Source organism: Protobothrops mucrosquamatus, unplaced genomic scaffold (assembly GCF_001527695.2).
Source record: "Protobothrops mucrosquamatus isolate PMUCROS unplaced genomic scaffold, P.Mucros_1.0 scaffold19, whole genome shotgun sequence".
NCBI lineage: Eukaryota > Metazoa > Chordata > Lepidosauria > Squamata > Viperidae > Protobothrops > Protobothrops mucrosquamatus.
This window is the reverse complement of record NW_015386404.1, coordinates 108,064-135,716: the sequence shown is the minus strand read 5'-3', so window position 1 is coordinate 135,716 and position 27,653 is coordinate 108,064. Positions and strand designations below refer to the sequence as shown.

The 27,653-nt window shown below is 46.3% G+C and overlaps 1 protein-coding gene across 1 annotated transcript in view; it reads right to left on the bottom strand.

The window, feature by feature from the left end:
• Nucleotides 1–27,098, bottom strand: part of MTMR8 (myotubularin related protein 8) — a 42,031-nt gene extending 14,933 nt beyond the window's left edge. The window contains exons 1-8 of the mRNA XM_015810753.2: nt 26,994–27,098; nt 16,668–16,790; nt 10,531–10,693; nt 9,000–9,157; nt 8,362–8,490; nt 5,431–5,565; nt 3,681–3,813; nt 1,776–1,885 (exon numbers count right to left, since the gene is read on the bottom strand). Of these exons, the coding sequence (XP_015666239.1) occupies nt 1,776–1,885; nt 3,681–3,813; nt 5,431–5,565; nt 8,362–8,490; nt 9,000–9,157; nt 10,531–10,693; nt 16,668–16,790; nt 26,994–27,098 (1,056 nt within the window). The remainder of the gene's footprint in view (nt 1–1,775; nt 1,886–3,680; nt 3,814–5,430; nt 5,566–8,361; nt 8,491–8,999; nt 9,158–10,530; nt 10,694–16,667; nt 16,791–26,993) is intronic.
• Between the last annotated feature and the right edge of the window lie 555 nt (nt 27,099–27,653).

Sequence of the window (27,653 nt, the reverse complement as noted above, 5' to 3'; positions counted from 1 at the left end):
GCCTAGGGGTATTTTAAAGGGGTTTTAAATTAAATTTTTAGTAGAAGCGGCCAAATTTAAATAGTTATTTTTAATCTTTTTAAATTTTGTATTGTATTATATCATTGTTTTAAACTGGCTGTAAGCCGCCCTGAGTCCTCCGGGAGAAGGGCGGGGTATAAATTTAATAAAATCAAAATCAAAATCAAATCAAATCAAAAGGGTCTCTCTCTATCTCTCTCCCTCCCTCCCTCTCTCTCTTTCTGCCCTTGGTCTGCCAGTCCTCTTCCCCCACTCAGAATGTGTGTGTGTGTGTGTGTGTGTGTGAGAGAGAGAGAGAGAGAGAGAAAGAGAGAGAGAGAGAGAGAGAGAGAGAGAGAGAGAGAGAGAGAGAGAGAGAGAGAGAGAGAGAGAGAGAGAGGCACTTGCGCTTCCCCCTCTCTCTCTCTTTCTCTCTTTCTCCCTCCCTCTTTCCTCTCTTTCTCTTTCCTCTCTCTTTCTTTCTTTCTTTCTTTCTTTCTTCTCTCTCTCTCCCCACACACACACACACACACACACACAGAGGGGGGGGAGAAGGGAAGCGCAAGTGCCTCTCTCTCTCTCTCTGCAAATGGCAGAAGAGGCTGGGAGCCGCAGGAGAAGGCTCAAAGAGTCGCATGCGGCTCTGGAGCCGCAGGTTGCCGACCTGTGGTCTAATCTTTTCTTGAAAACTTCTAGTGAAGGAGCATCGACAACTCTTGGGAGGCGAGCTCTTCCACTGATTAATCGTTCTCACTGTCAGCAAATTTCTGCTCACTTCAAGGCTGAATTTCTCTTTAAAAAGCTTCCACCCATTACTTCTTGTCCTGTCCTCGTGTGCTTTGAAGAATAAATCAATCCCCTCTTCTCTGTGACAGCCTCTTAAGGCAGAAGTCTCCAACCTTTCTCTGTTGGCGGACCGGAGGGATAGGGAAGGGGAAGTCTTTTATGCACGCTCGCGTGCGCACACAAACGGGGTGGTGCTAGCGCCCGCAACACTCACTAGCACTGCCCACTTTTTGCTGCGTGGGCACTAGCACCACCCCGTTTTTGCCATATGACGCTGCTTTTGCAGCGGCGCTAACGCGAGTGGGAGTAACCACGCACACACACGTGTGCCCTGCCCAGCCTGTTCCGTGGTCTGCTGGCCAGCAGGCCACGACCCGGTAGTGGGCCATGGCCCACAGGTTGAGGACCCGTCTTAAGGTACTGGAAGACAGCTATCCTGTCACCCTAATCCTTTTCTTCGATAAACTAGAGCCAGGGGTAGGCAACCTTTTATGACTCGTGGACTTCAACTCCCAGAATTCCTGAGCCAGCATGGCTCAGCTTGGAAACTTCTCCCTTTCCCCTCAGCATGGCTGGCTCAGGAATTCTGGGAGTTGAAGTCCACGAGTCATCAAAGAGCCAAGGTTGCCTACTCCTGAGCTAGACTGTTCATTATACTGTTTAGCCTCCAGATTTTAACATCCCAAAAAACAGAGAAATCCAGATTCTTTTCTTCATATATCTTGCCTCCCAGGAAGTTACAGACCTCCTAACATCTCCTAACCCAAAAGTATTTCAAATTGACGTTGATGACAAATACTTTGCCTCCTGTGTGCAGCCGAAGCCATCTCTGTACACAAACCTGGAGAAATCTGAAACGGCTCCCCACTCATTTTTCCATGTTTTCTTCCAAGCTCTCACTTTACCTCCCCCCACCCCCCAAAAAAAGAAAGGCTGCACGCCGATGAGCGTGCAAAATTTCCCAGGAATTATGCAAAATGTTCTTTTACTTTGGCCAGGAAGACTCCTGCATCCATCACGGCTTTAATGTGTCGCAACCAGCCGGAGTTCTCCAGTCCTGTGAGGAAGTCGCTCATCGAAGGAGACTTTGCTTCACACACTGAAAAAGGAAGAGGAACCACGGCTTCGGTAAGAGAAAGCCCAGGTAACACCGAAGAGCCCTCCCAGTAAAGCCACAACTTCTGCATCCACACAAAGGTTCCCGGTCAGATCTGCCCTGGTTTGCTCTCTCAGGAAAGCGAGACTCGTGACTCCCATTTAGTGGAAGCCAAGGAACTTTTACTGAAAGAAACTGATTGCAGCAAAAGTCTGGAAGTTCCCACGCAAAATGCAAAGCTATTCTTTCCAACTCCCAATCTCTCCCTCCACGGCCGGTCCCCTGGCCAGCCAAGGCAATGCCAGTGAGATATTTGGAGAAACTCTGAGGAGCGAAACTGGTAACCTTCCATTCTCAGGGCAAACATCCTTGAAGATCCTGGTACAAGCTGGTCTGGTGATCTGGCCTTTTTCCGTTGTCCCGTCCCCCTCCCCATTTCCCACGATTAGATACACAGGTGTGGATTGCCCCAAATGCCCCCCTCCTTCCTTCCCCTTTGATAGTAGGAGCCCAGCAAAGTGCCAGGCTGACGATGAAGATCCCGACATTCCCCTTGGGCAGACTCTTTTATGACTCGTGGACTTCAACTCCCAGAATTCCTGAGCCAGCCATGCTGAGGGGAAAGGGAGAGGTTTCCAAGCTGAGCCATGCTGGCTCAGGAATTCTGGGAGTTGAAGTCCACGAGTCATAAAAGAGCCAAGGTTGCCTACCCCTGATCTATCTCTATCTGAATCCCTATGCCTGGGCCAGGGGTAGGCCACCTTGGCTCTTTTATGACTCGTGGACTTCAACTCCCAGAATTCCTGAGCTAGCATGGCTCAGTTTGGAAACCTCTCCCTTTCCCCTCAGCGTGGCTGGCTCAGGAATTCTGGGAGTTGAAGTCCACGAGTCATAAAGCGGCCTAGGCGTAGGCCAGAGGTAGGCAACCTTGGCTCTTTTATGACTCGTGGACTTCAACTCCCAGAATTCTTGAGCCAGCCATGCTGAGGGGAAAGGGAGAGGTTTCCAAGCTGAGCCATGCTGGCTCAGGAATTCTGGGAGTTGAAGTCCACAGTCATAAAAGAGCCAAGGTTGCCTAGCCCTGCCCTTGGGGATCCCTCCCCCACAGTACAGATAGTCCTTGCCTTACAACCATTCATTTAGCGAATGTTCAAAGTTGCAATGGAACGGAAAAAAGTGATTTATGACCGGCTTTCACACTTACGACCGTTGCAGCATCCTCATGTGATCAAAATTCGGATGCTGGGCACCTGGCACGTATCTATGATGGTTAGTGTCCTGGGTGTGTGTGTGTCATGTGATGGCCATTTATAAGCTTCCCAGCCAATATCCAACAAGCAAAGTCACTGGAGAACGCCAGATTCACTTAATGAGCAATGATTCATTTAGTGACAGCAGTGATTCGTTTAACTGGCAAAACAGACCGGAAAATGGCACGAAACTCATTTAACTGTCACACCTAAGCAACAGAAATTTGGGGCTCAATTGTGGTTGCAAAGTTGAAGACTGCCTGTGTTACAATTTAAGTAACAAAGCAGGATTTATTTATAATGCATTACTGCATCACTGTCACACCGAAGTGGTTCAGTCAATACACACCATGCTGTATTTACATTCTCAATAAAAAAATAAAAATCTTCCTTCCAGGTGGTTTATCGCTGCTAAGCACAATGCCTGCTAAGAAGTCAGGTAAACTGAATAAGCCAAGGACACAGCCAGGGCCTTAGTCTGCTAACGTCTCCCATTCAGAAGTTCCATCTGGATCTGCCTAAGCAGGCCACTACAAAGCACATCCTACCTTCCAGGAGTTTCTGCAGGCTGCTCCTCATTACGTGGATGTTTTCAATGCCGATGAATTTAAAACGGATGCATTCGTAATTATCCACATTCTCGTAGCCCTTCCCAGCAGCTCGGTTGGCCATGGCGTTCAACTAGGAAAATCCAATGACATTTTATTTATTACTGGGCATATTTGCTGCTCCAATCGTATTTATTAGAGCTGGCTTCCTTAGTCTGTTCTGTCAGCCAAGGATAAAAAAGATGCATACATATGAAACTACCAAAATAAATAATTACTACTCTATGCCACAGATGATAATCAAACTCAATTCAAACAGAGCACTGCATTGCAAGAGGGAAAACTTCATTGCGCATCTGTCCCCGGGGCCTGTTCAAAGAACAAGGTTAAATCTCTCCTAAAATCCAGGGAAGTTGGAACTGTAGGGATCTCTGAGGGGGATCCTGCTATAAATAAGGGGGAAGGAGTCACATTGGAGGTCTTCTAATCCAACCCCCTGCTTGAGCAGGAGACCCTATATTATTCCACACAAATGCTGTCCAATCTCTTCTTGAAAACCTCCAGTGATGGAGTACCCATAATTTCTGGAGGCAAGCCGTTCCATTGGTTAACTGATCAGATTGTTAGGAAAGTTCTCCTTAGTTCTAGATTGGATCTCTCTTTAATCATCTTCCAATCATTACTTGACATTAGATTAGACTAGACTAGACTAGACTATAGACTAGACTAGACTAGACTAGACTAGACTAGACTAGACTAGACTAGACTAGACTAGAGCTGGAAGGGACTTTGGAGGGCTTCTAGTCCTGCCCCCTGCTCAAGCAGGAGAACTAATACCATTTCAGACAAGTGGCTCTCTAAACAGTTCCCACAAACATTCATTGTATACTTTAGTCTCCAGCCTCCTAATCGTTCTTGATGGTCTTTTCTTGATGGTCTTTCTAGAATCTCAACATCTTTTTAAAAAAAAACATGGTGGCCAAAACTGGATGCAGTATTCCAAGCGTGGCCTTACCAAGGCATTACAAAGTGGCACTAACACTTCATGTGATCATGATTCTATCCCTCTGTTAATGCAGCCTAGCATTGTGTTGGCTTTTTTGGCAGCTGCAGCACACTGCTGGCTCACACTTAAGTGGTTGTCCACTAATTGTTCTTATGTTCCCTGCCATACACTTGCTGTACGAGTCCTTCACCATGTTTAAATGTTAAGCCTTGCTTGAGGTACTGCACAAGTTTACTCTGTTTTCCCCACGTCCTGAAAAGGCAGCTAATGAAGAAAAATAAAACAGACAAACCCAAAGCAAACTTTATGGCAACTTTTCCAAATCTAGCACCCTCTGGAATGGTTAGGTTAGCGATTTTCAGAATTCCCAGCCAGGATGCCAGTTATGGCAGAGCTATGACTTTCAGATCAGCCACCTAACCATGCTCGCATTTTGGACTGAGCACCAACTATTCAGAAGAGCAGTGAAGGCACCAGAGTGGCAAAACAAATTAACTGAACTTAAAAATGTCTCTTCCACCCTTTTAAGGATGGTGTCCTATGGACCGAGCCAAACTCAGCATCAAAGCTGTAAATCAGGGCTGTCCAACCTTGGCAACTTTAACACCTATGGACTTCAACTCCCAGAATTCCCTGGCATCCATGCGTGCTGGCGAATTCTGGGAGTCGAAGTCCACAAATCTTAAAGCTTGGACACCCCTGCTGTAAATTAAGCCAACCTCCGAGGCTCCAGGGAAGAAGTACCTTTGGCCTCGTGTCTACCACGTACATGAACCGACTCCCAGCATTGGCTTCCCGAATCGCCTGCAGCAGCTGTTCGTCTTCCAGGCAGCGAGTGCTAAATCCAGACAAAGGCTGGCTGCACCTGCAGATGGCGGCCTGCAATACAAAGGAGGTATGGAATGTAACAGGTGAGACATTCAGAACCGGGCCCTGATGTCCTTGCTCTTCCTTTTCAACTCGGATGCAACTCTTGCCAGGCTCCCGAGAGGCGTTTACATGGGCCTGCGTGAATATCGGAAACACGTTTGGGATAAAGTAGTGCAATTTGGAAAGAGAGGTTATATAGCAGTGATGGCGAACCTTTTAGAGACCGAGTGCCCAAACTGCAACCCAAAACCCACTCATTTACTGCTGGGTGCCAATGGGCGTGGCCCACTGGGTGGGCGTGGCTGTGGTGTTCATGGCAGACTGGGTGGGTGTGGCCAAGGTGGGCTTGTCCTGCGGGGCGAGGCGAGGCAGGGTGGGAGTGCCATTGCCGCGGGGCAAGGCGAGGCAGGGGCCGGGACGGCTGCTGCCTGACACCATCGGCCCCCACACACAGAGGACAGCGAGTGCATGGGGGGTGACGGTGTCCATCAGCAACCTCAGCCTGCCAGCCCATCAACTGGTGCACTCTGGGGCTCCGCAGCCCGCTGCCAGCAGTTCAGAGAAGCTGCCTCTGAGCTGGACGGACGAACGACAGCTGAGGAGGCGATGCAATGGGTCGTGCCCGGGAAAAGGAGAGCATGCAAGGCCAGGAAGGACGGGACAGGGGGGAGGGAAAACGGCCTTGCCGGGATGCATCTGGCCAAGTGGGACCTCGGCGAGTTAGTGGGTGGCTGGTTGAAGAGGGACGGTTGCCATCTCTGGGGCATGGCACACGTGCCTACAGAGAGGGCTCTGAGTGCTGCCTCTGGCACGCATGCCATAGGTTCGCCACCGCTGTTATATAGTTTGAATACTCCTTGGATTGAATCACGGGCAGTCCTTGACTTACAGCCATTTTGTTTTAGCGAACACTCGAAGTTACAACGGCAGTGAAAAAAGTGACATGGCCATTTTTCACACAACGATTGCAGCACCCCAAAACTTGGGCTCTGGGCAACCAATGTGGGTTTATGATGACTGCAGCGTTCCAGGGTGCTGTGATCACCATTTGCTGCCTTCTCGGTTGGCTTTCAACAAGGAAAGACAAGGGCGGAGGGAGACGGATCTGCTTAAGGACCGTGTGATTCGCTTAACAGCCGCCGTGATTCGCTCAACTGTGGCAAAAATGATTGTAAAATTGGGTAACAGCCTTGCTTAGTAACGGAAATTTTTGTCCCAACTTGTCAAGGACTACCTGTATCTCCCAACCCATCATGGGAGGCTTCAAATAAAATTCTACATGCAGGTCCTGTGTTTTCCGAGGAGGCGTGATCATTTTGCTTTCTCCTTCTTTCGCTGCTTCATCACCTTGCGTTTATTTCCCATCAATGTGGCCAAAATGCTGAGAAAGGAACGCAAGCGAACCAAAGAAAGCTAAAGGGGAAATTTCCCCCAGAATTTTAAATCCATTCGCAAAGTCATTTTGCCCAGCCTTGAGGGGAGAGCACGACAGAAACAACGAAGCTGGCAACTCAACAGCTCAGCGGTTTATTCCACAATAAGAACCGGCCCCTCAATCAGCCAAGTAATAAAAGAAATTATCTGCTCCGAGCTATTTCCCTCGGGTTCAAAAAGCTGAGATTAGCAGAGATGAGATGTAATTAGTTGAAGACTGCCTTGTGTGACTCATTTTGAGGATTGGAAAAAAAAGCACAGGACGCTTTTTAGGCTGCTCTAAATGGAAAGTTGCCATCTAGATCTTCACAAAATTGAACTTGATGGCACATATTCCCCTAAGATCCAACGAAGGGAGTTGCTGCAATCAGCAGAAAATTTGAGCAGTCAACTGCCCTCTCCAAAATCCAGTGGCCATACAGAACATTGGCCACAGCTGGATTCCAAATACTTGCATGCATTAAAGGATACACAGCCTGACACGGTATCTTCCAAGGGCTGCTGGCGTTTTTTTAACACATGCAGGTGCCTTGAATCCAGCGCTGCAAAACTCCATGTTTGATTCAGAAAAGGCCCTCTAGAACATGGCTGTTTTAGCTTGTTGCAGCTGCTTTAACAATGGAGAAAATGATACGGCTGCTTTAATGAGATCTCCCCCCCCCCTTTTTTTTGGTGTCTTTAAACCATTTTTTGACTCCTGGCAATTGCACGGAGTAGTCCCCCGTAGTTTTGATGGCAACGTTTTTTGGAAAGCATAGAAGCGATGCTTGAATAGGATCCGCAGGATTGTCTGGGAAGCTACACATCCTCTCCATGATTGGTTTCTTTGTTACCTTCTGGGGAGGGGCTTTGTGTGTGTGTATTTATACCATTTGTATAGCTATGTGCATGTACTGTATGTGTATGGGCATCAGAATTTCATTTTTTAATGTGTGCCAGTGTGTTCACAGAAAAACTGACAATAAAGCTTATCTTCTCTCTTATCTTATCGTCATTTTGTCTTGTCTTGTCTTGTCTATCTTGTCTTATCTTATCATCTTATCCTATCCTATCCTATCCTATCCTATCCTATCCTATCTTATCTTATCTCATCTATCTTATCTTATCTTATCTTATCTTATCATCTTATCTTATCTATCTATCTATCTATCTATCTATCTATCTATCTATCTTATCTTATCTTATCTTATCTTATCTTATCTTACCTTACCTTACCTTACCTTACCTTAACCTATCCCATCCCATCCCATCCCATCCCATCCCATCATCTCATCTCATTGTCTTGCCCTGTTAAACAATGTGACTTTCACTGTTGTAAGCTGGGGAAAAAAGAGAGCAAGCCCATAGAAAACAAAAAACAGCATGACTAACGTTATTCTCTTTGTAGAAGTAGGAAAGCACAGGTATCCGACCTCGGCTTCGGAACTTCGCGCTTCCCAAGACCATCGCCCTAGCAGCGGCTTTAGGCACGACCAGTTCCCGGGAATAGGTGCTGCAAATCTAGGACAAAGAGATGGATGAAACTATCTTCCGTTATTTACTGATGGTCTCTTCACTTGCAAAGCCGTTTCTTACGGATTTACAGTTGAGCAGAGCTGTGCTACAGGTCGTCCTTGACTTACCGACCATTTGTTTAACAACAAAGATGCTGAAAAAGTGACTTACAACCGTCGCACTTACAGCCTTCCTAGGGTCGCCACAGTCACGTGACTGCAATTTGGGTGCTTGGCAACCGGAATGTATTTACGACGGCTGGTTGAAGCATCCCCAAATGGGTCGCGTGAACGCCGTCGGCAACTTTCCCAGGGGGTTTCGAAACTGGCAAGCAAAATCTTGGACTTGCTTAATGCTCGCACAATTCACTTTTAAGAAATGGTAAAATGGGGTGTGACTCAATGACCGCATCTCTTAGCAACAGAAGTTCTGTTCTCAGTTGTGGTCCGTAAGTCGAGGACTAGCTGCAGAATCCCCTGGCCTAGATAGCACACCCAAAGCAGATGCCAGCTCACCTCGTAATCCTTGTTGACGTTGCTGATTTCCCAGGAGCTGCTCTCGATGCCCATCCGCAGGTAATCGGCTTTGACATCTATCGACTTCCAGCCCGTCTCTCGGCTGCCTTCAGGGGTTTTGGGATTGTAAGAGAAGGCGTAAAGTTCTTCGGGTTTCACTAAAGCACAAAAGCAATTTTGAAAGGCAAAAAATCAGCCATTTGGGCCTCTGAGACCAAATCTTAACCACTGCCCCTGCATACAATGATATTACAAATAAGTTCTTCCTTTAATTTCTGTTCTGTTTTATTAAATTTGCATCTAACATATCCTGCAGATTTAAAAATAAACCTAGAAAGTTACTAAGCCCCAAGACGATTCGCAAGAACCCTTTCAGCTCTGGCAGATAAAACTACAAGCAGCCATTTTGTTATTAGTTTTTTTCAATAAAAATGTCTATACACCGTTGTTTAAAGATACTGTTGCTTAGAACTAACAGAAGGGATCTTGGAGGTCTTCTAGTCCAACCCCATGCCCAAATAAGAGACCCTATACTATTTCAAACAAGTGGCTGTCCAGTCTCTTCTTAAAAGCCTCCAGTGATGGAGCACCCAAAACTTCTGAAGGCAAGTCTTTCCAATTTCTTAGTTCTAGGTTGCTTCTCTCCTTGATTAGTTTCCATTGTTTCTTGTCCTGCCCTCAGGTGCTTTGGAGAATAAGTTGACCCCCCCTCTTCTTTGGGGCAGCCCTTCAAATACTGGAATACTGCTATCATGTCATTCCTAGTCTTTCTTTTCTCTAGACTAGACTAGCCTTAACCACAACTTTTAACAATAAAATAAAATATTAATAAAATAATAAAAGGCCTTTTTCTCTTCCACTTACTCCTGTACCTAGTTTTCCTCCCTAGCGCTCCAATGTCCCAGCATCCAGCACAAAGAATGCTTGAATGTTGCTAACATCTTGCTAGAATAAAAACCCAGAACAACTGGGCCTAACCCAGGGGTAGGCAACCTTGGCTCTTTTATGACTCGTGGACTTCAACTCCCAGAATTCCTGAGCCGGCATGGCTCAGTTTGGAAACCTATCCCTTTCCCCTCAGCATGGCTGGCTCAGGGATTCTGGGAGTTGAAGTCCACGAGTCATAAAAGAGCCAAGTTTGCCTACCCCTGACCTAGGCCTGTATTTCTCAAACTTGGCCACTCGGAGATAGGTGGACTTCAATTCCTAGAATTCCTGAGCAAGCATGGGGAAACTATTACCCCCTTGATGACTTCTGGACTTCAACTCCCAGAATTCCTGAGCCAACATGGCTCAGCTTGGAAACCTCTCCCTTTCCCCTCAGCATGGTTGGCTCAGGAATTCTGGGAGTTGAAGTCCACGAGTCATCAAAGGGCCAAGGTTGCCTACCCCTGGCCTAACCCCTTTCAGCACAGCCTGGAAAAAGCTCTGTTCCCCAGGGAAAGAGGCATTTAAAAGTCAGGGAGAACAGGCCGCTCCCGCGTTAACAGCCCCGGAACAGGCAAAAAACGGAACTGCGCGCCACACACACCTGGTTGCGAGAGTTTCAGCAAAGAGGTATAGACTTCGTGACAGTCTCGTTCTTGCACCATCAGAAAGCGAGCTACGCGGAAGTTCTTGCAACGAATTTGCAACTGGCATCCGGAGGCATTCAGCGGTAGCTTCTCCACGGTAGCTACGTGGTGGTGGAGGATCTAGAGATAACAAGACAAGAAGTTCCGACTAGCGAACCCAACCAAGCAAACCTCTGAGCAGCGGTGGGATTCAAATAGGGGAACAACCGGTTCTCTGTGTGGATGCCGCTTCCGGAAGTCCATTCTAGTGGTGCGAACCGGCTGAACCCCACCTCTGCCTCTGAGACGTTTCTGGCTCGAAATGCAAAACTTTACTGAGTACGCCATATTGGCACATATGAAAGTAAAACCGGCTCTGACCAGACCCCACCCAGGTCACTATAGTAGTAGCAGTAGTAGTAGTAGTAGTAGTATTAGCAGCAGCAGCAGCAGCAGCAGCAGCAGCAGCAACAACAACAACAATAATAAAAAGTTGGAAGGGACCTTGGAGGTCATCTAGTCCAACCCCCTGCTCAGGCAGGAAACCCTATATCATTTCGGGGACTGGAGGCCAAAGCAAATAAGGAAAGGCTGCTGGAATTGGGTATGTCTAGTTTAAAGAAGAGAAGGGCGAGAGGGGACATGATAGCAGTGTTCCAATGTCTCAGGGGCTGCCCCAAAGAAGAGGGAGTCAAGCTATTCTCCAAAGCGCCTGAAGGCAGGACAAGAAGCAATGGATGGAAACTAATCAAGGAGAGAAGCAACCTGGAACTAAGGAGAAACTTCCTGACAGTTAGAACAATTAGCCAGTGGAACAACCTGCCTCCAGAAGCGGTGAATGCTCCAACACTGGAAGTTTTTAAGAAGAGATTGGACTAAAAGCATTGATTTCTTCCTCCTCTTTCTGTGTCAGGTCACATTGCCCAATCAAGTTGCAAGATATTGTTGGGAGAAAGCATTTCTAGATCCGGCCAGACTTCTGGCAATTGACCTTGGTTCCCACAGTCTGCTTCCTTACATCTTCGAAGTTTGCACTCCACACCTCTTCTCTCTCCCTGGACTCGTTAGCAAGTCGAGAAGCAACATCCATCCCACCATTAAGGCTGGTCTTCCAGCCTCGACAAAAAGTAAACGGTGGCGGCTGTGTGGGTGTGGGTCAACCATGAACCTTCCTGTGGCTAAAATAGCAAAAGCCAATACGGGTGGTCCTCAACGTATGACCACAATTGAGCCCCAAATTTTTGTTGCTAAGCAAGGCAGTTGTTAAGTGAATTTGGCCCCATTTTACAACTTTGCTTGCCACAGTCAAGTGAACCACCGCTGTTGTTAGGGTTAACAACATGGCTGTTAAGTGAGTCTGGCTTCCCCACTGATTTTGCTTCTCAGGTCGCAAAAGGGGATCACGTGACCCCCCCCAGGGACGCTGCGACCGTCATAAATATGAGCCAGTTGCCAAGCATCCGAATTTTGACCACGTGACGATGGGGATGCTACAACGGTCGTAAGTGTGAAAATGGTCATTAAGTCACTTCTTCCGGTGCCTTCGTAACTTTGAACAGTCCCTAAATGAATGGTTGTTAAGAGGCAACACTAACTTGCAAGGATGCATTTGATGGGCGTGAAAGTGGCTGCCCCTTTGATTTCTCTCCTAGGCGAATTCCCACAGCTCAAGCTGCCGTATCCCACAGACCCTGCATTGCAATGCACGTTCAAATGGCTCCGTTTTTAAGCCTGAGTGCAATCTAGGGTAATGTGTTGAATGAGGCTTCTTCTTCTTCTTGTGCCATATCCGTTATCAGACGTTGGCGATCATGTTGGCGATCCTGTTTTTATCAGCAGCCGGACGGAAAAGTGCCACTGAGTTTTGTCCAAACCAGTCCCTTAGATTTTGAAGCCACAATGTTCTTCTTCTGCCTGGACCTCGTTTGCCTTCCATCTTTCCCTGGAGGATTAAATGGAGTATGCCGTATTTTTCTGGGTGTCACATCACGTTTCCGAAATATTCTAATTTTCGTTTTTTAATTGTTTTGATGATTTCCCTTGGCTTTCCCAGGCGGCTTATCCCCTCCTCATTTCTGATCTTGTCAACCCAGCTTCTACATAACAGACGCCTGTCAGTCCACATTTCAAATGCTTCTAGTCTCTTCAGGTGGCCTTCTGTCAGAGACCAACTCTCTACTCCATAGAGCAGGATAGGAAAAATATAGCATCTGACAAGCCTGATTTTCAGTCTTAGGCTTATGTCGTGCAGGCTTTTTTTTTTTTTTTTTTTACTGTTGTGGGCATTTTAGAGAAGTTGATTTTCTCGGCGGTAGAAGGCTAAGAATGGAGAACTTGCGGTCAGCCGAGAGTGCAGATGCTGCTCAGGGAGTTGGGGAGGAGGCCCTGTTTTGACTACTTTTACATTTTGCTTTCCACTAAACGACCTCAGCACAGCAGGGTTCATGCAGGGATGAAAATGAAGACTGAACAATGACCTCTTTGCCGATGGCATCTTTAGGCCAGCCTCTCTATGGAGTAGAGAGTTGGTCTCTGACAGAAGGCCACCTGAAGAGACTAGAAGCATCTGAAATGTGGATTGACAGGCGGCTGTTACGTAGAAGCTGGGTTGACAAGATCAGAAATGAGGAGGGGATAAGCCGCCTGGGAAAGCCAAGGGAAATCATCAAAACAATTAAAAAACTGAAAATTAGAATATTTCGGACATGTGATGCGACACCCAGAAAAATACGGCATACTCCGTTTCATCCTCCAGGGAAAGATGGAAGGCAAACGAGGTCCAGGCAGAAGAAGAACATCGTGGCTTCAAAATCTAAGGGACTGGTTTGGACAAAACTCAGCAGCACTTTTTTGTGCGGCTGCTGATAAACACAGGATCGCCAACATGATCGCCAACGTCCAATAACGGATATGGCACAAGAAGAAGAAGAAGAAGTCAAAGGCTACTTTGGCAGGGTGCTAAACTCATCAGTCAAACTTTAAAAATGTAGGCTCCGATCTCAGTTAACTGATAGGAACAGGAGAGCATGCAAAATATGGTCACTGAAGGCAAGATGGTGACCCTCAGGGCACAATCAAAGCTCCATCTGTTTTGTTTTGTTTTTTTTAAATGTGCATTACACATTACACACAGAGCTTTGTTTGCGCTCTCATTCTCTGGCGCAAAAGACTAGGTCCACCTGTGAAAGTCCAATTAAACAGATTTATTGCTGCTCAGGGCCTATGTGTAGCAATATTCTCAAGAAATGGGCAGCAGCTGCTTGGAATTAGATGAGGGTCAACCGAATTCAAGGGAGGTTGGAATGGGTCTGCTTGTGACTTTGTAGGGATTCTAGGCTGATCCCTCTAACTCCAGATTCTGCCATTCCTTCTTCTCACTTTTTTTAACCCCTTTTTTTGGACACCTTTGAGTTGTGTGATACTTTGGATTCAGCTGGAGAGAGGGGTTTCAAAGGCACTGGCTCGCCAGCCAGTTTGCAAGTCTTTAAAATCTGTGTGCACTTTCCAAAGCACAAATCCAATGCATTAGAACAACGCTTCTCAAACTCTTTCCCAAACAGTTTCATTTTGTGCTCTTTGTGAAGGCAAGGGTGGGAAATCCACAGTTCACCCATGTGGGCTGCTTGGAAAATGGCAATAATGGCATCACGGCCCCTTCAGCTCCTGCAGGACATTCATTGTGAATTGCTAACCAGCCAGATTCCGATCCTTTTTTCTTAAAATAACGTTTTGCACCGATTGCTTGACCTCTGTGTAATCATTAGCTCTGCAAAACCATTAATGGGGTTTGCGTGTTGCCATCCAAAGAAAAGTCACTTTTATCCGATTTTGGGGAATTTACCCAGGTATGGGAAGCACTGTGTTGGGCTGTAATGGGCTGTAGCAATGACCTGGAGGAGCAGGAAGAAGAGCTGCCCCCAAGACAACAGCCAGGTAAAAGAAATTTGAGTTGAATTGAGACAGAAATGTAATTTAAGAAAGCATCTCATGCTTGATCTTCCTTTGTTGTTAGTTGCAAAGTCGTGTCCGACCCATGGCGACCCCATGGACAACGTTCCTCCAGGCCTTCCTGTCCTTTGCCATCTTCTGGAGTCCATTGAAGCTCACACCTCCTGCTTCAGTGACTCCATTCAGCCACCTCATTCTCTGTCGTCCCCTTCTTCTATTGCCCTCCATCTTTCCCAGCATTAGGCTCTTCTCCAGTGAGTCCTTCCTTCTCATTAGGTGGCCAAAGTACTTGAGTTTCCACTTCAGGATCTGGCCTTCTAAAGAGCAGTCAGGGTTGATCTCCTCTAGGACTGACCGGTTTGATCGTCTTGCAGTCCAAGGGACTCGCAGGAGTCTTCTCCAGCACCATAGTTCAAAGGCCTCCATTCTTTGGCACTCAGCCTTTCTTATGGTCCAACTTTCACAGCCATACATTGCAACTGGGAAAACCATGGCCTTGACTATACGGACTTTTGTTGATCTTCCTTTGTCCTCTCAAAGATAAGGGAAGGGCGTGGATTCAGACTTGCAAGAGTCAGTTAATCTAACCTTATAATAAAAATAGTATTAGCATTCATAACTTTGGTTTCTCAGTTGGGTTTACCTCAAAGGGCTGACACTGATAGTCTTAACTGATAGCCATTTCTAAAAATAAATGTGATATGCATGTTCAAACATTTAATAACAGCTCTACAGCAGTGGTTCTCAACTTTTTCTTCACTAGGGAGCCCCTTTAAATACCTTTTGTGGCCACAGACCTTGGCCATGGACCTCCAAGACTTAGGATTTAAATCATAATATTTCTTCAAGCCTTTGCGGACCCCTGTGACACTGTTCCCCCCCCCACAGGGTCCGCAGACCACAGGTTGAGAACCACTGCTCTACAGAATGTATTTCCAAACACAATGTGGTGAAAACCGAGCTATAGATTTTCAGGGTCTTCGTAGCCTGTTGACTGTTGACTTTGGTTGGTCTGATCCATCAAGAATCTCATGTTCAAATGTTGCTTATGAGCCGTTCACCAAACACAGCCATCTACAACCTGGTTAATGCTGGGATTTGCAGTCTTCAGCATCTACAAGGCAGCTGTCAATGCTGCAAATACTGTATATTCTTGCTTTGACAAAATATGCAGAACTGTCTGGTATTTTTAGAGTTAATTCAGATGATGGTGGGGGGGAGGAGAAAGATAGGACTGCGGGAGGGAAGTGACCAGAAGAGAACCTCTGCCCTTCCACCTGATAGGAGAACATGATATATGACAGCAAATTTAGGGAGGGAACATGCTGGTAAATTAATTGCTCAGAGGAAGAGAATTTTAGACCTTAGCATCAACTCGTTGTGCCTGTGCCAACATTTTGTAACAATAAATTACTTTTAGGAAAATCAATGCCTGGAAGTTCTTTGAAGTGTTTCATTAGCCGGAACCATAACAGCAGCTAGTTAGGGACTAACCGGACCAGGGGTCTTCAAACTTGGCCCCTTCATGACTTGTGGACTTCAACTCCCAGAATTCCTCAGCCAGGCACGCTGGCTGAGGGAATTCTGGGAGTTGACGTCCACAAGTCATAAAAGGGCCAGGTTTGAAGACCCCTGAACCAGACTGTTTAGATTAAGTCCATCACAGATAGTTCTCGACTTACAGCTATAATGAAGCCTGCCCATTACGGTCATAAGCTGTGACAATCAGCACATCACCAGATCTGATTTTACAAGATTTTTGGCAGTGATCGCTAAGGGAACATCGCGGTCATATAGCAAACACCACAACTGTTAAGGGAATCCACTGTTTGCCATGGGGCATTTTTGCAAAAACCGGAAGTAAACACCAGTTTTCAGCAAAAGCCTTGTAAATAACGATCACATGACCCCAGCTCTAAATGTGGGCCCGGTGCTGTGTTCATGGGACTGCCAGAAGGGGCAGCTGTAAGAACTTGAGAACTTGAGTTATAAGTACTCCTCCTTTTTGGGTGGGTCTGTTGTAACTTAGCCATTTAACTGTTGCCTAACGGCCAGCCGTAGGTCAAGGACTACCTCTACTAAAAAAAGTGGAAATGAGCTTAGCTTTCGCGAGACAAGAACCGTTTGGTTCTCAGTGGTCTGGAAAATGGCTATATTCCAAGCTTACCCATGTCTCTTTTCGAACTTCAGTTGAGGTGTCCACGTAGATCAGATGAGTAGCCGTCAAATACAGCGTCCCGTTTGCTGCTTTCTTGTTGGTATAACGATCTAGCAACTTGACATTTTCTACCTGTAGGGCAGAGAGGAGGGGAAAAAAAGAAAAGAAACCAGAAAGGAACAAACCAATTAGAACATGTCTAAAAAAGGCAGAACGCACCAGATCAGTCACCGAGCATGGAAAGCATTTGTACCACTGTTCAAGCTCTCCCTCTTTGCACCAGCAAGGAATTGAGTAATTACTGAAGAGATGGGAAAAGGCATCCTTCCTCTAATTAAGCCCAGAGCCTCATCGTGCTGCGATAGGATGCCAATCAGGTCAAAGTTATAATCTTCACACACTGGGTTGTCCATCATAAAGAAAAATCATTTCTCGGTGAGTTAAGAAAGGAACCTTTTATAATTGTGAATTAGGCTTCATGTACCCTCCATTACAAGCTTTTGGCATACGGTTCAGCTACTCAGCCAACTTGAGAACAAGGAGCTCTGCCTGCATGGATGAGAATCAGGGGCCAAGAAGATGGTGGGGTTTGTTAAGAATAATGACTTTCCGTCAAGGGGGAAATAATTATAAGGCTCCTTGTTTTGCCTCAGTTAAAATGATTTCAATCAGAAAAGCTGGAGGCATAAAATCCAGAACGAGTACTTATGAGACAACACGGAGGTGGTCACTTTTGGCCCCGGAAATACATTTCTGCACCTAAGCACCCAATCAAATATATCCTATCTCCTTAATCCACAGTGCTCATCTTCATAATCCACTTTGTAGTACCTGGCTTTTGCTGATGGTGCTTGAGAAGCCGCCATCAAATCAGTTACGAGGAAATGGAAGTTCTCCAGATGGTGATGGAACCGAACTCTTAGCAACTCAGCCACCTGGGGCAAGAGGGGTTGGGATTGGGAATTGTAGTCCAGCCAGATCTGGAGGGACACAGGATTCCCATCCCTGCACCAGTGAGCATAGATTCAAGAATCCTAAAATTTAAGGCAGGGTTGCCCAACCTGGCCTTGCAAACCGATGGGGGGGGGAGAAAGAGAGGGGATGGTTCTGCCCACACAGCGGGCAAGCACATGCAGCTCCGTTTGTGCCAACGCAAGTGGAGCTGCGTGTGTGAGAGCACTCGCCCGTCGCTTGGGTGGCCCGGTTTGGGGCTGCAGCCTGGGGGCTGGAGACCCCCGGTCTAAGGGACCTAGTCTATGGAGATTATCAATCCTCCAGGTCTTGATTATTCCAAAAGGCAACTGGACTTTCTTGTGGGCTTTTTTTTTCTTGGAAAACATTTCGCTTCTCGTCCAAGAAGCTTCAATCAATCAATCTCCAGTGAAGGGGGAAATTCTCCAGTGAAGGGAAAAAAACAATGGGTTGTTCTATACCAGGGATCTCCAAACTTTAAGACTTGTGTCCCAAAGGGGCTTTTTCATGACCTCTGGGCTGAAGAAGCTTCTTGGAAGTGAAAGGTCTTCAAAGAAAAACAAGGAAGTCCAGTTGCCTCGTGAAAAAGCACCTGTCAAGTGTCTGATTAACGAAACACTTAAAAGGACTTTCAGGCATTTTTTCTCCTAAAAGCATTTATTCGTGTTACAGATACGTCAGTACAACATGGAGGAAATGCTTAGGACTGGCTTCTTTTCCGCTATGCATGTAAATCTAAGCATTTCCCTCCCACCTTTTTGGGGGGTCATGGTTCACATCTTCCAATCAACTTGGAAGATGTGATTTACTTCCGGTTTCTTTTCCCCTTCTGCCTGGTTTAACTATAAAAAAAATGCCAGACAGCTCTGCATATTGTCAAAGCAAGAATATACAGTATTTGCAGCGTTGACAGCACCTTTGGGACAGCCATGACCTGGATGGCTGAGGATCTCCATAGACATTTAAGACTTGTGGACTTCAACTCCCAAAATGAGAGTTGGCTGGGGAATTCTGGGAGCTGAAGTCCACAAGTCTTTTAAAATTGTCAAGTTGACTTCTGCTCTATATGGTAACCCATTCCACTGATTGACAGCTCTTGCTCTGTCAAGAGGTTCTCCCTCACGTCAAATCTGTATCTACATCCTTGAACTTCCATCCGACTCTTAACTCTCTATCTGAAGATGAAAGCCCTCCAGATAGTTGAAGAAGACCCTCATATCTCCTCCCGACCTTCTCTCCTGTAAACTAAACACAAAGGTAGTCCTCAACTTATGACCACAACTGAGCCCAAAATTTCTGTGGCCAAGCAAGACAATCGTTAAGTGAATTTTGCCCCATTTAATGACTTTTCTTATCACAATTGTGAAATGAATCACTCCAGTTGTTTAAGTTAGTTACAGGGTTGTTAACCTGGCTTCCCCCCTGACTTCTTTGCTTGTCGGAAGATCGTAAAAAGGGGATCCCGTGACCCCGGAACACTGCAACTGTCATAAATATGAGTCACTTGCTAAGCGGCTGAATTTTGACCACAGGGACCGTGGGGATGCTGAAGTATGAAAACAACCATACAGTCCCTAAATCAACTGTTGTTAAGTCAAGGACCACCTGCACTTAGGTCTTCTAACCATTCCTTGTAGGAACAGAGAATTCAATAGGTGAGCATGACCAAATAAGAAATAAAAGGAAGCTGTTGGGATAGGTAGGGGAGCCCAAACCTTGACCAGGTAAGGAGGAAGTGAAGGAGCAAAAAAAAAAACTCACCCTAGATGCTAAGCACTTCACGGCGGATGGAACAGAGGACCCTGTACAGAAGCATGGACATGCCCTGGACCACTGCATGCACGCTCCAAACTTACTTCGGAAAGCAAATGGAGAAATAATAAAGCTATCATCCGATATTTCAGAACTGCTGTATAGAGTTCTAACATGGTTATAGGCAGTGGTGGGATTCAAATAGGTGAACAACCGGTTCTCTATGTGGGATTCCGCTTCTGGAAGTCCATTCTGGGCCTGGGCAACAAAAAAATTAGCTACCGGTTCTGCCAAAGTGGTGCGAACTGGCTGAATCCCACCACTGATTATAGGTAGTCCTTGACTTATGACTGGGTCATTTAGAGACTGTTCAAATTTCTGACAGACCTACCTGGGGGATACTTATGACAAAGACAGGGCAGCCCCCCCCCACTGCAGTCACGCGACTGCATTTCGGGTGCTCAGAAACCAGCCTGCACTGTCCCAAAGTCACAAGACCCTGTTTTAGGACGCTTTGCCAAAACCCTGAATTTATTTCCTGTTTTCGGCAAAAAGCGGGCCGTAGCAAACAACTGTTTTGTTTAATGGCCATCATTTAACTGTGGTGGTCACTTTATGACCATCGCATTTACTTAATGACCGCTGCAAAAAAGGTCATAAAATAGGGTCGTTCACGCGGGTGTCCCTTTTTACAACTGACACAACTTACCACGGTTAATGGACAGGCTCTGTTATGAGCATAACTTGAGCACCACCTGTATAAAAACTCAAGTAAAGCAGCTCCTATGAGAGATAAAGCACGGTGGAATAATCTCCTAGTTCCGTGGTGGCGAACCTATGGCACATGTGCCACAGGTGGCATGCAGAGCCCTCTCTGTGGGCACACGTGCCGTTGCCCCCGTCCTAGGCCTTCAGCTGGGTTTTATAAAACCTTTTCGCTTTACGCCTCCGCTGCCGTGTGCAAAAAAAAAAAAGGTTCAATCAATTTCAACTTCTTGCGGGGAAAAAAAAAGATCTCGCAAAGTTGGAATTGATTGATTGAACTTTTTAGTCCCACCCAGTCTGCCGTTACCACCACAGCCACGCCCACCCAATGGGCCACACCCACCCAATGGGCCACGCCCACCCAGCACTCGACAATACATAAGTGGGTTTTGGGTTGCAGTTTGGGCACTCAGTCTCTAAAAGGTTCGCCATCACTGCCCTAGTTCATTGGAATCACTCTTCAATCACCCAATATTTCTCGTGCAATTAATTCTCACTCTTTCTCACTATGAGATGCAAAACCTTCTATCATATTAGGCCCTTCATACTGTTTGGACTGGATATTCCATATACTGGATTCACCCCGCATTCCACATTTAGCACCCCATCACAGAATAACAGTACAACGGGTTTGCTTAATAACTTTGGTGTTCGCTTAATGACCGTCATAAAAACTGTCGTACAGTTGGGTCTGGTGAATGACCACGATGAGTTATGATGGTAATTCCAGGCTCAATTATGATTGTAGGACTTCCAACTAGCTTTGGTGTCTAAACCAGATGGAGCCCTTAATCCCAATCCAGTCAATCATTCCTGTTTTGACATTTCATTTGATTTTAGCAAAGGTCCTTCTTCCGATTACTCTCAGTGCCACCAAATGCCCCTAAAGCAGGGGTCCCCAACCTCTGGTCCATGGACCGGTACCGGGCCGCGACATGCCAGCAACCAGTCCACACAAACAAGCAAAGCCCCATCCATGGGATGCAGGTAGCATACAAAACCACGCTTCCTCCGGTCTGTGGAAAAACGTCTCTCCAAGTAACCGGTCCCTGGTGCCCCAAAGGTTGGGGACCTCTGCCCTAAAGCTTCAGCATAAGTGCAAAAACTTTCAACGTGGCCTCTTTCAAGAGGAGACCTGGCCAAACTACAGCACTGAGCAATTTAGCCTCAGCAGAGCCAGCTCTGGCAAGAAAATGAGATTTAAGCAACCACTGAGATTTATAAGTCCCACCAGTGCAGTATTTTTGCTGTTGAGTAATGAGTTACCTTTGAACCAAAATCTGACTACAATGCAACATCACAGCTCCTACAGATTCCTGCAGCCCTTTCTGCAATCTTTATCTCCCACTAGCCAGGATCGCTGAAAACTGTCCACCAAGCTGTGTCAGGATCTTACTTGCAAGAACTGCCCTGTAACTTTTTTCAGTGCAAGGGGGAAAAAAGACCTAGGGGCGCTAGCGGAGAGACAGAGGCCAGCTGTTGCAACCCAACTCCTAACACAGGTTTTCTGCCTCTAAATTTAAAATATGCATTTGTCTTTTATTCCAGGTCATTTACAAGCCATCTTCCCACACTGCCCTTCCTCCCCCATCTGGCATTTTTCAGGAGCGTCACAAGATTTATCTCCGTGTAACGGGAGAGGCAACAAAAACGCAGACCTCTACATTTCCGGACACTGTTCTTACAAAAAAAGGGAAATAAGTTACTGGCTTTCCTACAACTTCCTTTTTTCCAACAGGAAATAAATCGGATGGGGTTAGAAATACTGGGCTCTTTCCATTTTCTCACTTTAGGGAAATGGGGGGGGGAGCAATAATTGAAGGAAATGGGTCTGGGGGTAGGTAAGCTTTCAATGCTGGAAAGATACTTTGATTCCCACAATGGACAAATGGCTCCAAAATTGATGGGAGTTAGCCGAGATGGCTAAATTGACTACTTTGATTAAAGAAAAGAATACAATTAATGTTGTTTATAATAATAATAATAATAATAATAATAATAATAATAATAATAATAATAATAATAATAATAATAATAATAATAATAATAATAATAAAGTTGGAAGGGACCTTGGAGGTCATCGAGTCCAACCCCCTGCTCAGGCAGGAAACCCTATACCATTTCAGACAAATGGCTGTCCAGTCTCTTCTTAAAAACCTCCAGTGTTGGAGCATTCAGAGCTTCTGGAGGCAGGTTGTTCCACTGGTTAATTGTGCTCACTGTGAGGAAGTTTCTCCTTAGTTTTAGGTTGCTTCTCTCCTGAATTAGTTTCCACCCATTGCTTCTTGTCCTGCCTTCAGGCGCTTTGGAAAATAGCTTGACTACCTCTTATTTGTGGCAGCCCCTGAGATATTGGAACACAGCTATCATGTCCCCCCTCGTCCTTCTCTTCATTAAACTAGACAGTTTCTCCTTGGAAACTGCTTTGGGACTTTGCGCTTGAGATGGAAAAAAATGAATCTTTGATTTTGGGTTTTGCTGATTAGATAGGTTGGTTGTTATAAAATATATTACCAGTATTACGTAAAAGTAAAAAGCCGAGGATGTATGTTATTACCTTATTCTACTGAGCTAAAAGGAATCAGAAGTCAATGCTTTTTTGTTTTCCCCTTTACCCAGTACAGAATAACAGAGTTGGAAGGGGCCTTGAAGGTCTTCTAGTCCAGCCCCCCGCTCCAGCAGAAGACCCCATGCCATTCTGGACAAGTGGCTGTCCAGACTCTTCTTAAAAACTTCCAGTGTTGGAGCATTCACAAGTTCTGGAGGCAGGTTGTTCCACTGGTTAATTGCTCTCACTGTCAGGAAGTTTCTCCTTAGTTCTAGGTTGCTTCTCTCCTTGATTAGTTTTCCTCTTTCGCTTCTCCTTTCCTATCTTGGTTTTTCTTTGCATTTCTGTATTTTATATTTTATGGTTTTCTTGGAACCATGAATTTTCAGTGCACTTGAAGAATCCAAGCCCTCCCCCCCCCCAAAAGCCGAGAAGTGCCACCGGAACAATTTTGAATGCAACCTTCTCATTATGAACTCCATCTAAAATAGGTAAGTGCAATTTTACATGCTTTTGGATCCTTTGGCAGGCCTGCTGCTTCCAAACATCCCTGGAAACAAGGTTGCGGCTTCATAAAATAAATCAATTATCTTCCCCACCCTTTTAAGCAGTTTGGAAACTTCAGCAGAGACTCTTCTAGGAGTGATCCAGCTTCCCAGCAGCAAATTTAATGGGAACAATTTTATTGCTAGAAACACTCACTGGGCTACTGACTTGGCCAGCTGCTCAGAGCAATAATCTGGATGGGTAAAAATAATCTTCCTTTCCGAGAACAAAACACGTAGAGACAAATATAGCAGGCAAGCCAAGAGGTTTGCAAAGGAATTTTAATACCGTGGTTCTAATTAGAGCCCAAAAGGATGCACTCTGCAAGTGCTCTGAAAGACCTCTACAGATCCTGCACATTCTAGTGCTTATTTCCTGGCTGTCTGAATTGAGAAAAAAAACACCACACCCTGGAGCTACAGATACAAAAAGCTCCACCTTGTGCAGAGCAGAGCAAAAGGTTGGTGGAGATGGGGACAAGTATAGGTACAATTGTGATTTGAATTTCCATTGATAAAAAAGGTTGTTGCCAAGCCAATCGTGCCCAATTTTACAACTGCTTTTCCCACAATTGTTAAAAGAATCACTGAAGCTGTTAAGTAAATCATAATAAAACAGAAAAACAGAGTTGGAAGGGACCTTGGAGGTCTTCTAGTCCAGAGCTTTTCAACCAGTGGTACCGGTACCACCTGTGGTACATTGGCACCTGGCAGGTGATACGCGACCATCCTAGAAAAGTGGTAGCGGGGGAGGGGAATGAGTTGAACCGGTGGCAGCACCGCACAAGCCTGAGCGAGAGACGGCTGGAGCTGCAGGGCTGTCAGGGCTCAGCGGAAGCGCCAGGATTGGTGCTTCTTCGGAACTGTCAGGGCTCAGTGGAAGTGCCAGGATCAACGCCAGGCTCCAGCTGGAGCTCGGCACTGATCCTGGCGCTTCTGCTGAGCCCTGAAAAAGCACCAATCAGCTGGAAAGCGGCACTGATCCTGGTGCTTCTGCTGAGCCCAGAAGAAGCGCCGATCAGCTGGAATGTTGCAGCATCTCCAGGGTCTTGTGATTTACATTCAGATGCTTGGCAACTGATTCATACTTATGACGGTCTCAGTGTCCCAGGGTCATGTGAAGTGACCAAAACCTGCTGCAACCACCCAGCAGGCAGAGGGAATAAAAACCAAACACGCCCCCACCCCACCCCTGCTGCCAATCCGCAACAGAAATGCTCACAACAATGAAAACTCAGACAGGAGGAAGAGCGCCACCGGGCGGGCAGGCAGGTGTCTTGCTCGGCTGTGGCTTGGGGGGCACTTTTTTCAGTGCCATTGTAACTTCGAACAGTCACTAAGCGAACTGTTGTAAGTCGAGGACTACCTGTACTTTATCACTTTTTTCCCTTTTTTTTTTTTTTTGGTCATCACGTTTTTGACACCTTGCTAGGCGAGTGGTGGTACTCGGATATTGCCATATCCTAAAAGTGGTACAAGGGGTGAAAAGGTTGAAAAGCCCTGTTCTAGTCCAACCCCCTGATCAAGCAGGAGACCCCTGGACCATTCCAGCATTTGTAGTTCCAGAAGCAGTAGTTGTTAAATAAATCATTGCAGTTGTTAAGCCAATCCAGATTCCCCCATTGACTTTGCTGGGAGGCAGCTTGCAAATGAAGTTCTCAGGATCCCGGGATTCTGCAACCATCATCAATACATCCCGGTTGCCTAGCGCCCGGATTTTAATCCCATGACCATGGAGAGGCTGTGACCATTGTTAAGTGTGGTTGTCAGTCACTTTTTTCCAGTGCGGTTGTAACTTTGAACAATTGCTAAACGGATGGCTGTAAATCAAGGACTACCTATTAAGATGATTTATTGTAACCGCAGATTGGAACACGTTAACGCAGCATAAAATACAGCTAACAATAAAAACAATAAGATTGTAAAATAAAGTCAAAAGAAGAAGGGTAGATGCCAAAAGGTTGCCAGGAGATAAAGCCAAAGCTACAACTAGGAAATTAAGTATTTCTGAGTTTAAATGGGAGACAAGTTGAAAGTACTTGTATACAATGGTTGGAAACTGAACGAAGAGAGAAGCAACCTGGAATTAAGGGAAAACTTCCTGACAGTGAGGACATTCAACCAGTGGAACAGCTTGCCACAAGAAATTGTGGGCGCTCGATCACTGGAGGTTTTTAAGAAGAGACTAGAGAGTCACTTGTCTGAGACAGTATAGGTTCTCTTGCTTGAGCAGGGGGCTGGACTAGAAGACCTCCAAGGTCCCTTTCTATTCTATTCTATTCTATCCTTATTCTTATTCTACTATCTTTCTATTTCTATTTCTATTCCATTCCACTAAGGCCCAATCTTGGGATTTGGGAGGAAAAGGAATGGAATCACAATTGTGGAGAAGCCATGCTCGTGTCTGCCTTGGCACCTCTTTTCAGCAGTAAAGCCAGATGTAACCAAAGAAAATGTCCTCTACACATGTTCAGAGGACCCTTGGTCCTGCGATGTGAAATGTATCCTTTATCCCAGGGTCCAAAATCCAGCTCCCCATTCTGCTTTGGGTGGCTCTTTTAGCACCACACACTTACCGCCCATTAGCAGAACCAATTTGTTCCATTAAAGGGCTGGCACCAGAGCACACGGGTCCACAAAACCACTGAGACAAGTGTATGTTTCAGAGGGTTGTGAGAACAGAGGCTTGGGAAAGGGACCCCCTTCCTTCTCCCACCAGCTTGGAAGCAACCGGCCCTGAAAACAGCGACATTAACAGAGCCCTTCTCCAACTCGGTGCCCTCTGGAGATGCTGGACTGGCGTACCCATCATCCCCATCCAACTCAACCCACATCCAATTCAAGCTGGTGGTCCTGCCTTTGGAAGCAACATGGGGGGGGGGGTCTCAGATGCCAGGCCAACACTACAATCTGGCCCTTGTTTTCACTTTGGTTGGCTTGAATAATAATAAATGACAAAGTACCTTATTATAATTATTATTCTGTTCTTATCCTTTTCCATAAGTATATACAGTATTGTATCTCCTATAAATACATTTAAATGTTTTATAAATGTATAATTGTATAAACATATATAGTCATATACAGACATAAATAACATTTTATAAAAAATATCATAAATGTATACTACATACAAATATATATGCAATATTTATTTATACCTATGCATAACTATATATATGAAAAAATAAATCATATGTATATACGTATATACACATACATATATACATACACACACACACACACAAATATATATATGGATGGCTGGATTTGTACCATCAATAAAAATAAATATATCAATACATAATATCTGTATGAATATCTCAAGGCGGCTCCTCCTATTCCTGCCCAACAACCCTGCGGAGTCAGCACTGCAAGAAGGGCAACTCTATATAAACTGATCTAATAAGTGAGCCAGTCGGCAACCCCGCTCCCGTTGCTGCATTCACACAACCCCGCGTGCTCCTTCCTCGGGGTTGTGACACGCGTGGGGCGAGCTCAACGCGTGTCGCGGGTCAGCCCCACGTGGGAACCGCCCTCCCTCAGCCCCCGCAGCGGGCTCAGCCCCTCGCCCAGCCGGCTCGCCTCCCGCGTTCCCCTCGGGCGAGCCCAGCCCCGCTGAGCACGTGGGAACGCCGCCCGCGGGGAGCGCTCGGGGCAGCGGGCAGGCGCTCTGCACGTGCCCAGAGACCGCAGCGCAGGTCGGGGGGGGCCGCGGGGGGGGCAAATCTCTCCCTCCCCCTCCCGCCTCACCTTGGGCGTCGTGATGTACTCCATCGCCGAAGCCGCCGGCCTCTTCCACGTCCGGATCCCGCCAAGCCTCGCGAGACGTCGTGGAGGCGGCGCTTCGGGCGCCATCTTGCGTGAGGGCAGCTGCCCTTCCCCGGCGGAGCGCTGGAACGGGCCGGCACTTGGCGTTCTTGCCCGCCTCCTACCGGAGGGACCCCCGAACTGCACTCCCTTCCACGATCCGCTATGGCAGGGGTCTTCAAACTTGGCCCTTTTATGACTTGTGGACTTCAACTCCCAGAATTCCCCAGCCAGCGCATGCGCTGGCTGGGGAATTCTGGGAGTTGAAGTCCACAAGTCATAAAAGGGCCAAGTTTGAAGACCCCTGAACTAAAGTAACATCATCAATGCTGGAAGGGAGTGGGGTTTGTTCACTGGTTGTACACAATAGCTTGCCCTGCCAATTTATTTATTCTGTAATTAATTGTGTTCTCATTTCCATCTTTTGCTATTAAAGGGCTGCATATGTGGGATTACATACGCTCAAAAAATCCATGCTACGGGTGCCTTTTGTTGGCTGGTTCACACATTGTCAACTCAAGTTCATTTACCAATTTAAATATCAAATTTGGAGATAGCCTAGGTCACTCACCGAGCGAATCTGGGTGGTGTGCAGTTAAAACA